The 11,897-nt window shown below is 37.3% G+C and overlaps 2 protein-coding genes across 2 annotated transcripts; both read left to right on the forward strand.

Annotated features, from left to right (window-relative positions):
* The first annotated feature begins 319 nt into the window (after positions 1–319).
* LOC140446477 (uncharacterized) lies at positions 320–1,348 on the forward strand. Its single transcript, XM_072539029.1, has one exon. It carries the CDS (start codon positions 320–322, stop codon positions 1,346–1,348), a length of 1,029 nt encoding a protein of 342 aa, XP_072395130.1.
* A 7,626-nt stretch (positions 1,349–8,974) lies between these two features.
* Positions 8,975–10,153, forward strand: LOC140446478 (uncharacterized). The gene has a single exon (XM_072539030.1). The coding sequence runs from the start codon at positions 8,975–8,977 to the stop codon at positions 10,151–10,153; it is 1,179 nt and encodes a 392-aa protein (XP_072395131.1).
* Positions 10,154–11,897: the final 1,744 nt, after the last annotated feature.

The following is an 11,897-nucleotide window of genomic DNA, read 5'->3' on the forward strand; positions in this document are numbered from 1 at the left end:
ACGTAGAAAGTGCGTATGATAATATATGCCTTCCCATTTTAAGAGATAAGATATTGAAATTATTTCATATTCCAAATCAGGTAGTCAACATGATTATTAAATTCTATACTAACAGAAAAATATTTTTAAGAAATTTTCAATTGTAGGTCCAAGAAATAACAACAACGGACTTCCACAAGGCTCAGTTTTAAGCCCTTTTCTCTTTAATTTGTATACTGCTGATTTACATAAATTAAGTTTTAATCACATTCCGTTTAAAATAGTACAGTATGCAGATGACCTCTGCATATATACTGAAAATAAGAAATTTAATACCACTATGGCTTCTCTCAAAGACATCTTTGGTGTTGTTCATGAATGGTTAACATTAAATGGTTTTCAGATTTCATACTCCAAGTCTGAAGTTTGTGTTTTCAGTAGACACAACATACCTAAATTAAGTCACATTGTCCTAGGTTCTTATAATTTTTCCATTAAAGACTCCGTCAAATATCTTGGCATGGTACTTGATAGGAAATTGACATGGAAAATGTATATTAATTACATGTTAGATCAATGTATAAAGGGTTTAACTTTTTTAAAAATGGATACTAAGACTTGGTGGGGAGCTGGAGTTGGAACCGCCTTACTATTCTATCGTGCCTATATCAGGTCCATATTAGATTATGGATGTATCTTGTACGGCTCTGCTAGTTCACAGATTTTAAACAAAATAGATATCTTGCAGAACTCAGTCCTACGTGTATGTCTTGGTGCCATGAAAACAACTCCAGTCGAATCTCTTCATGTAGAAGCTATTGAGCCTCATTTAAATCACAGAAGGCAGTTCCTTACAGACAAATTTCTTCTTAAAATATCCAGAACCAACAGTAATCTATATTCAAATATAATAGTATTAAATGAACACGACCTGACAAATAAATATTGGTCGAAGAAAAATTATCCACTACTGTGTATAGCACTTCAATCTAATCAAGATATCCTTAGTGATTTATATAATCCCAGCTCAACTTTGTTAGATCTTTATGATTACATGTCATTGTTTCTAAATATAAAGATTGAAAAAACTTCATATAGCGATAATTTTCACATTAACATTAACTTATTATACTCAATACTTGCAAGCTTCGAAGAATCTGTGGCAATATACACCGATGCTTCGAAGTCCAAGGATGGTGTGGGATGTGCTTTTTATATTCCCTCCAAAAATATTAATTATTCCTACAAACTGGAAAACATATTTTCTATATTTAGTGCTGAAGCTATTGCAATCTACGAAGCGTTGACATTTTTATCACAGTGTACGATTGATTCTGCAATAATTATATCGGACTCAGTGTCTGTTTGAAATTCCTTGGTTTTGGCTGAATACCCAAGTTACTTCTCCAATTATATCATATATGCAATTAAAAAAAGGATTTTAGTACTGCAAAAGGTTAACAAAAACATTAATTTTGTATGGGTTAAAGCACATGTCGGTCTCGAACATAACGAGTATGTGGGCTCCTTTTTGATAACTTTGGTAAAAACAGTCGTAAAAGCTCTTTAGCGTATCTTTCTGAAAGGACTTAATTCAAAAGGTTCTATATTTTCTCACGGTTTCCAACGACAAGAGTCCCGTTACTTACCTAGAACTTTTCTATATTCGAGTATCTACCTAGAGATGGAAACAGCTTGGCGTTCTTTTAGGCAAGTGGTCAGTTTTGAGTGGGGGATATCCCACTTTTTTTTGGAAGCTTGTTAAATTTTGAGAGGAAGAAAGGGACTCTGGGCAGGGCAGTCTTCGAGTAAAGATGCTTGCTTATCTTACCGTTCTCTGTGAATTTTTTCTTTAAGTGTGTATACACTTAAATATTTGAAATATCTTAATCTAATACCATATTAGATTAATTATTGTTATAAAGTACCTTCATTTTGATTAACTTCAGTGCTTGATACTAGTAAAGTAGAGTAAAATCAGTGAAATAGTGCAGCAGTCATCGAGATTGTAATCATACTACCATACAACCTTCAATTATCTGGGCTAATATTATTGTAATCATATTACCCAATCAGCGACGAATCTGCGTCAACCATTTCTTCACCTGTAGTTAAATAAAATGTTTTATTACTTACTTCGTTTGGAGTACCAGAAACTGAATTCACCACGAATTTTGACCAGGACGAACGGCATGTGGAATGCAATTTTAGATTCCCTTGCCGAGTAATTTATCCAGCTGTTTGTTTCGCGAATTTTAGGAAACACAGTGGTAAAAATTTGAATTCGGTTTCGCTAGGTAGAAATCGTTTGATTTCTCTTTTTGTTTTTAGATGGCGTAGTTATTTTGATAACTATTGTCTAGGACGGGAGAGATTTTTGTTTTGGTTCAGAGCAGTGGCTATACCGTTCTGACGAGACCTAAAGAGGTCGAAATACGTATAAGCGGTTGTCGCTGCCCTAACATTACATAATTTGCTTTCAATTTTTTTGCTTAAACATACATACATTTTTATTTTTGTGAATATATTATATAAAATTATATTGTCAATATGGCTGATATCGCTACAGCAAAAACTAAACGCTCCTCAATCAAAGGTTCTGTAACTCGTTTTAGTACGTATTTTAATTCCATCAAAAACAAACCTTTAGAACAAATTAACTAAGATTTACAACTTAGACTTGATAGAATTGAAAAACTTTTTGATGATTTTGAAAACGCTCAATCACTTATTGAGGCCTCTGATGAGGACTATACTGCCAACGCATAAACTATCCATGGTATAGAAAGGTCGTCTTTCGAAACGTCGTTTTTTCATATTACTAGCGCTGTGCGAGACTTCATTGACACCAATCTTTCAAAACCCCGTGATCAAGCTGCTTAAGCTTCAAATTCGACAATTTCGTCCGAAAACAGTTCACAAAGGTCTATTAACATTAGGTTACCCGCTATCAACTTGCCCTCCTTTGAGGGTGATTAAGATTGGTTGAATTGGATGAATTGGTTGTTCTTTAGGGATACATTTAATTCTATCATACATACCAACACGGAACTTTCCAACATTCAGAAATTCCATTATCTTTTTTTTTTTTTGGACTGAGGTGGAAAGATTCGTAATCGACTAGGGAAGGTGTCCCTAGTACTGTTGGATTCAACCAAAGGACCAGAGACATACGCCGACGGCACGATGTCAAAACTATATGACAGAGGGCCCCCTTCGGACATCCCTGCCAGGTCGCCTACCAACTAAAACCACCCCCTCTTCGACCCGTGGTATCCCTGGACGAGTTCATTAGCGAACGAAACATGGGGATACCACGCGCAGACTGGGTTAAAGGTGCCCTTAGGGCTATTTATTTTAGTTACAGCACTTACCTAAAAGCAGTAAGCGTGTAGGGAAGGAGACCTAGTTTCCAAGCGGATAAACTTGAGAGCTTAAAAAAGGGAGGTTGCCGTAGAGGGTAACATTTGGTACATTTTTGTACAGAAAAGAAAAAGAAGGAAATAAAAAAAAAGAATATTTATGTTTTTTTTTATTATTTATTTTTGTATTTGACCCCTCACCCAGCTTGTTCGGCTCTTTCTATTATAGTCTTCCTTTTCATGATACCTGTTATATGGTTGATTATGTATTCAAAATTCTCTTTGCTGGTCATTGCAATCTGCATGATGTTGTTGGGCGCGATCGCGCCGAATCTATTCTGCAGCCTTTGTTGTTCGTAGGCGGAGACATTACACCGGAAGATGCAGTGTTCCGCATCGTCCCTCTCATCACACGAGGTGCATATGTCATCGTTGGTTTTTTTGATGCCATATGTGTAGGATCTGAAAGATCCATGACCGGTCAGGAACTGGGTAAAATAGTAATTCACTCTTTTAAATTTACAGTTGTACCATGCTACAACATCGGGGATAAGCGTTTTGGTCCAACGAGCCTTCGTGGTCTGTACCTCCCATTCTCTTTGCCATTCTATAAGCATGTTCACTCGTATGGTCCTTCTTACCTGAGGTAGGTGACCGTCATGGGCTTCATACAGCATTTGTCTTTCTTTGGCAAGCAGGTGGATGGGGAGCGTTCCCGCAATCACCTGTAAGGCCAGCGTAGAAGTGGTTCTGTACGCGCTCACCACTTTTAAAAGGGGCTTCCTTTGGGCTCTTGTTATAATATCTTTGTACTTCTGGTATTTTAGTACGTTAATCCAAACGGGGGTTCCATATAGAAGGGTCGATTGCACTACTTGAAGGTACAATTTTCTCTTGTTGCTGCTGGGCCCTCCTATGTTAGGTATTATTCTTTGGATAGCTGCCGTCCGTTTATCCGCCTTCTTAACCACTCCTAACAGGTGTTTCGTATACCTCAGGCCTCTGTCCAGGTCGATGCCTAAATACCTCGCGCAGTTCGTCGGCTCTAATTGGCTATTGCCTATTTGGAAGGTCAGGTCCGGCCCATTCCTTGGAGCTTTAAGGATGACCACTTCTGTCTTGTGGCCTGCGAGTTCGAGATCATTATTTTCCATCCACCTGTTCACTTTCTCGCAGCATTCGTTTACAATTTCCACAAGGTCCCAATGCCTGTCGTTAGTGACCAATATGGCAAGGTCATCTGCATAGGCTACTGCCATGGTGTCTCTCCCATAGTCGATGTTTAAGACCCCATTGTACAAGACATTCCACAACGTTGGGCCTAGTACGGAGCCTTGCGGTACACCGGCTGTTAGTTTCATCTCAACATTTCTGGCCACTAAAACATATCTCTCGCATAAATATCGTTTTATATTATTGATCAAATATCCCGAGACTTCAGCGGTTTCTAGTTTAGTAATAATATGGTTCCAGTTGGCAGAGTTAAAAGCGTTCTTTACATCAAATATTACTAGAGCGGCCCATCTTTTTCTGCTGTTCTTCACAGTGTCTGTAATATGCTTGACCGCATCTATAGCAGATTTTGCTTTCCTGAACCCGTATTGTCTGCTTGAGATGATGTCATTTTCTCTCAGCTCTTCTTCAAGGCGGTTCTTAACAATATTCTCATATAGTTTTCCCAGGCAGTCGAGGAGGCATATCGGTCTATAGGCTGTGGCTTCTTCCGGGTCTTTACCGGGTTTGAGTATTAGAGTTAGTCTCGCGAGCTTGAGCTGTTTAGGAAACTCTTGTCTTGTCAGCAGCTGATTCAATATGGCTCTGATAGCTTCTGGTTGTGTTTTAACTATCAGTTTTATCGCCTCTGGTGGGACACGATCGGGTCCAGGGGACTTACCTACTTTAATGGACTCTGGAGCTTTGATGAGTTCCGCATTACTTATCTCCTCCGGACAGATATGTGTATTGTACGTATGTTCAATGCTGGGCTTGTTGGGAAAGAGAGTGTTCGCTATGTCTCTTCTTCTATCATCGCACAGGTTGTATGGGGTCTCGAACCTCAGCGTTTTGGTGGCTATTCGATAGGCTTCGCCACACACGTCATTTTCCAGCGCCTTGCACAAGTCCTGCCAACATGTGCGCTTTGCCCTCTTTATAAGTTTGTTTAATTCGTTCTTGGCGCGTTTATATTCTTCTTTCGTCTGCTGAGTCCTGTTTCTCTGTGCGATTCGCCTGAATCTAAGGCATTCTGTCCGTTTTGACTGAATTTCGTCATTCCACCAGTAGGGTACGGTGTATGAGGCGGTTTTGCTCTTGCTGCTTAATTTGTATGCCCTAGTAATGGAATTCCTGAAGGTGGAAAAGTCAGTAGTTTGTTCCTGTAGATTGCTAATCGACTCAATAAGCTACAGCAAAAACTAAACGCTCCTCAATCAAAGGTTCTGTAACTCGTTTTAGTACGTATTTTAATTCCATCAAAAACAAACCTTTAGAACAAATTAACTAAGATTTACAACTTAGACTTGATAGAATTGAAAAACTTTTTGATGATTTTGAAAACGCTCAATCACTTATTGAGGCCTCTGATGAGGACTATACTGCCAACGCAGATACTATCCATGGTATAGAAAGGTCGTCTTTCGAAACGTCGTTTTTTCATATTACTAGCGCTGTGCGAGACTTCATTGACACCAATCTTTCAAAACCCCGTGATCAAGCTGCTTAAGCTTCAAATTCGACAATTTCGTCCGAAAACAGTTCACAAAGGTCTATTAACATTAGGTTACCCGCTATCAACTTGCCCTCCTTTGAGGGTGATTAAGATTGGTTGAATTGGATGAATTGGTTGTTCTTTAGGGATACATTTAATTCTATCATACATACCAACACGGAACTTTCCAACATTCAGAAATTCCATTATCTAAGATTATCCTTACAATTACAAGGTATTGCCGCAGAAACAATACGTAACCTGAACATTTCTGAGAAAACATATGAAACTGCATGGGAATTACTAAAAGACAGATTCGAAAACAAATCTTTTCTTGTTAATATTCATATTAAAAAATTATTTAACTTACCAAATGTTTAAAAAAATTCATATCATGATTTACGCACTTTACTTGATGGTTTCCAAAGACATTTACGCTCTCTTGAGTCCTTAGACTTAGACACAACATCTTGGGATGCCCTTATCATATATCTAATCACCACAAAACTAGACAATGCTACACACAAAGAATGGGAACTGTCAATTAAAGACGACAAGATCACATTACCCACTTTGAGTAACTGAACTGAATTTCTAAAAGGCAAATGTAGAGTCTTAGAATCTATTAATCATCAACAAGACAAATCTCGTCCCAAATTCCCATCTACAGGCAATCCCAAGTTCAAAAATTTCTTGTCAACTAATAATTCTTCTAACTGTTCTTTATTCAAACAAAAACATTTAATTTACACTTGTCCTGAATTTCTCAAATTAGAAACGTCATTAGGACATAATGAAGCAAAACGCTTACGACTTTGCATAAATTGTCTGCGTAGTGGCCATTTCACTAAGGAATGCAAATCTTCCGGGTGTCGTAAATGGGAAAATACACCACACACTTTTACATTTTCAAGGTAACTCACAAAAGCTTATTGAAACCAGTAATCAAACCAGCAGCAGTTTACCTTGCTCAAGTCCAGGTACATCAGAAGGCTCTAATGCAATGACAGCACGTAACATTTCGTTTGAGCACAACGCTACTACTTTGTTGTCAACTGTAAAAATAAAAGTCTTTGACATCTCAGGTAACGAATATGAGGCTCGTGCGCTTCTAGATAACGGCTCAGAAAGTAATTTCATTTCCCAGCGCCTATTAAATCTTCTAAGGTTGCCTATAACCAAAACACATTTTTCTATTTCTGGTATAAACTAAACAAATTCTATTGTAAGCTATAGAACATCAGTAAAATTTAAATCCAAAACTTTAAACTTTTCTCAAGTAATTTCCTGCTTAGTACTTCCGGAAATTGCAGGAAATTTACCTTCTATCACATTCGATAACAAAACACTTAATATACCTTCTAATATTACTCTGGCCGATCCAGACTTCAATATTTCATCTCCTATTGATCTTCTTATCGGTGCAGACATCTTCTGGAATTTAATTTGTATTGGTCAGATTAAATTATCACCTGGACAACCGATTCTTCAAAAAACTAAACTCGGATGGATTATATAAGGTCCATTATTTCCAAACAATATCCTTGCAGCCAGAACTACATGCCATTTGTCGACCATAAACAATTTAAACATTGAAGATCAAATGAAAAAAATTAAAAAGACAGTCAAGATTTGATTTCACGTACAAAGCGTCTATGTATCTGTTTATACGTATTTCGCTTTAATAAAGCTCATCAATTCATAGGCGTTCTCAACGTGAAAAATAAATCTTTCCTGTCTTTAAGAAGCAACAATAAAATGGCTTCGAAACGGACGCAATAGCGACATCTGATATTAAATCCGTAAAATAGTTTCGAAACACAATTTAGATTTCTGCCTTAATGTGAGCCTTCTAAAAATTGCAAGGCAAAGCAGACGTTGATAAAGATGTTAATAGAGACATGGGGAATCTATTTTACAGATTTAATATCAGATGTCGCTATTGCGTCCGTTTCGAAGCCATTTTATTGTTGCTTCTTAAAGACAGAAAAGATTTATTTTTCACGTTGAGAACGCCTATGAATAGCTGTTCTGATGAGCTTTAGTAAAGCGAAATACGTATAAACAGATACATAGACGCTTTGTACGTGAAATCAAATCTTGACTGTCTTTTTTATTTTATTCGGATCTACTCTGTATGAGTACAAGAAACCAATTCGCTAGTGATTTCTGCTTAGTTGAGGAGACATGTCGTGAAATGCAAATTTTAGATTCCCCATGTCTCTATTAACATCTTTATCAACGTCTGCTTTGCCTTGCAATTTTTAGAAGGCTCAGATTAAGGCAGAAATCTGAATTGTATTTCGAAACTATTTTACGGATCTAATATCAGATGTCGCTATTGCGTCCGTTTCGAAGCCATTTTATTGTTGCTTCTTAAAGACAGGAAAGATTTATTTTTCACGTTGAGAACGCCTATGAATATCTGTTCTGATGAGCTTTATTAAAGCGAAATACGTATAAACAGATACATAGACGCTTTGTACGTGAAACCAAATCTTGACTGTCTTTTTCATTTTATTCGGATCTACTCTGTATGAGTACAAGAAACCAATTCACTAATGATTTCTGCTTAGTTGAGGAGACATATCGTGGAATGCAAATTTTAGATTACCCATGTCTCTATTAACATCTTTCAGGCTCAGAAAAAGGCAGAACTCTGAATTGTGTTTCGAAACTATTTTACGGATTTAATTGAAGATCAACTTCAAAAATTTTGGGAAATTTAAGAATGCAATTTTGTCCAACGAAGAACTTTCTTGTGAAGATCATTTCTTAAAAACAACCTCTTTTAATTCTTCTGGTAGGTTTGTAGTATCACTTCCCTTGAAATCTTCCGTCGACAATCTCGGCGACTCTAAAACTACAGCAACAAAAAGATTTTATTCTCTCAAAAAGAAGCTTAAATCGAATTTTGAATTAAAAGATGATTACACTCGATTTATCGATGAATATTTTATCCTTACACCATATGTCCGTTTCACCCTTTGAAACCATAGGATCTGAGTTCTTTCTTCCTCATCATTGTGTCTATAAAGGCAATAAAATTCGTGTAGTTTTTGACGGTTCTGCCAATACAGATTCAGGTGTTTCCCTGAACGACATTCTTATGGTTGGACCTAATTTGCAAGATGATCTTTTCACTATCATCTCACGTTTTCGTAAACATAGTTTTGTACTAACAGCCGATATAGAAAAGATGTATCAACAAATACTGATAAAGGAGGAAGAACGCTCCTTACAAAAGATCATATGGCGATCTGATCATACAAACTCTCTCGAAACTTATACTTTTAACACCGTAACTTACGGTACTGCTTCTGCTAGTTTTCTTGCCACGAGATGTCTTCAAGAAGTTGCACATATGTATGCAACCGATTTTCCTGACATATCTTCTATAATTTTACGGGACTTTTATGTCGACGTTCTTCACACATGTGGTTCTACAATAGAAGATATCAAACGCATTCAATCACTTACTTCCGAATTATTGTCTCGTCATGGTTTCCAATTGAGAAAATGGAAGTCAAGCGCTCCTATTTTAAACTTTGACAATCAAAATAATGTTTCCTTGGAAACTGGAGCTGACGATACTATCAAAACTTTGGGCTTATTGTGGAGTCCAAAATCTGACACGTTTCATTTCAATGTTCAACCTATAGAGCACAAAGAGACAAAGTGTAAAGTGACAAAAAGACTTATTCTTTCCACGATATCAAAAATATTTGATCCACTAGGTTTGCTTTCGGCTGTAACTATAACAGCTAAAATTATTCTCCAAGATTTGTGGAAATTAAAAATTTCCTGGGACGAAGTCGTTTCCATAGATATCTTTACGAAATGGGTTACATATCAGACTCAACTGGTTAAAGTTAATCAGTTACAAATTCCTAGGCATGTAATTTGTACAAACTACTGGTCAATTCAGCTACACGGTTTTTCAGATGCATCCACCACTGCATATGGTGCTTGCATTTATATTCGTTCATATGAAAACTTCGAAAATTTTCATTGTCATCTTCTTTGCTCCAAAACCAGAGTAGCTCCTTTAAAACACATCCTCACGGTACCGCGAGTAGAAATTTTTGTGGAGCTTACTTACTAGCTGAGTTGATAGACAAGGTAAAACAACACATGCAATTAGATTTGGAAGTAATCACTTACTGGTGCGACTCCACTATTGTTCTAGGATGGATAAAGACTTCTCCGAGTTTATTAAAGACATTTGTGACAAATAGAGTTTCTCAAATTCAAACTTTGACCGAATCTCACACATGGCGTTACGTGAATACACTTGAGAATCCCGCAGATCTTCTATCAGGGGGAATTTCTCCTACATCACTTATCACTTCTGAAATGTGGTTTCATGGCCCATCATGGCTAGCTAAACCAGAAACTCATTGGTCTAATAGAACATTCGAACCTTCTGAACTCCCCGAGCTTCGACCAGCATCAGCCCTTATCGCAAGAGTTCACATGAAATTGGACATCATCACTAAAATATCCTCATTTGTAAAACTACAGCGCATTACGCTTTATAAATAATTGTAAATTTTCTCCTAAACGAAGGAACTTCGACAACCTTTCTTGTGAGGAAATAGATAATGCTTTAAAATATATAATTCGACTAGTACAAAATGAAACATTTTATGACGACTTGACACACCTTAAGAGACATGGTAACGTTGACTCTAAAAGTAAACTACTTACCCTCAATCCGTTTATCGATAAGGATAACATACTCCGCGTTGGTGGAAGACTGCATAATTCTGATTTTTGTTACGATAAAAAACATCCCATTGTCCTTGATTCTAAACACCACTTTACTACTATTCTTGTACGAAATGAGCATTTTACCTTAAATCATTGCGGTCCTCAATTACTATTAGCTTCTATTCGTGAAAAATTCGTGAAATGGACGTCACGTGGTTAGCAAAATCGTTCGCGATTGTATTATTTGTTGTAGGGTGGCTCCTAAATTAGAAACCTATCTTATGGGTAATTTACCCTCGTCACGTCTTGTTTCCTCTAGGCCATTCTACAACTGTGGACTTAACTATGCAGGACCTTTTTTGCTAAAGGATCGACACACCCGAAATTATAAAACTATTAAGGGTTACATAGCTCTATTTATCTGTTTAGCAACTAAGGCCATTCATTTAGAAGTCGTGAGCAGCTTGACCACGGAAAGTTTTCTAGCAACGCTAAAACGCTTTATTTCTCGACGCGGAAAATGCGCTTCCATCCTTTCGGACAATGGTATCAAAGGTATCAATTGGCAGTTTATTCCGCCACGATCACCTCACTTTGGGGGAGTTTGGGAGGCGGGAGCAAAATATGTCAAATTTCACCTAAAGCGTGTCATTGGCAATACAATTCTTTCATATGAAGAATTTTCCACCATTTTATGTCAAATTGAAGCTTGCCTAAACTCACGACCACTCTCACCAATGACTAACGACCCTTCCGATTTACTTCCTCTTACTCCTGCACACTTTTTAATTGGATCCACATTTACCGCAATATCTGAACTGAATTTCTTAGATATCAAGGAAAACAGCCTTAGCAGATTCCAAAGGCTTCAAAAAATGATCCAAGGTTATTGGACTAGGTGTTCCAAGGAATACATTTCATCCCTCCAGCAGCGAGTTAAGTGGAAAAAACATTTCAACAGTCTTCTTAGAATTGGAAGTCTAGTGACAGTGAAGGAAGATGGGATTGAACCCTTAAGATGGTGCCTGGGTAGAGTGACTCAATTACATGCGGGTAGTGACGGAATAGTTCGTGCAGTGACAACTAAAAATAATAGAGGTTGTTTCAAGCGACCAGTGACAAAGGTGTGCGTCTTA

The sequence above is a fragment of the Diabrotica undecimpunctata genome, chromosome 7 (genome assembly GCF_040954645.1).
Source record: "Diabrotica undecimpunctata isolate CICGRU chromosome 7, icDiaUnde3, whole genome shotgun sequence".
NCBI classification, from domain to species: Eukaryota; Metazoa; Arthropoda; class Insecta; order Coleoptera; family Chrysomelidae; genus Diabrotica; species Diabrotica undecimpunctata.

Coding starts and splice junctions, on each gene's coding strand:
- LOC140446477 (XM_072539029.1), top strand. CDS start 320: ATGGCTTCTCTCAAAGACATCTTTGGTGTTGTTCATGAATGGTTAACA.
- LOC140446478 (XM_072539030.1), top strand. CDS start 8,975: ATGATTACACTCGATTTATCGATGAATATTTTATCCTTACACCATATG.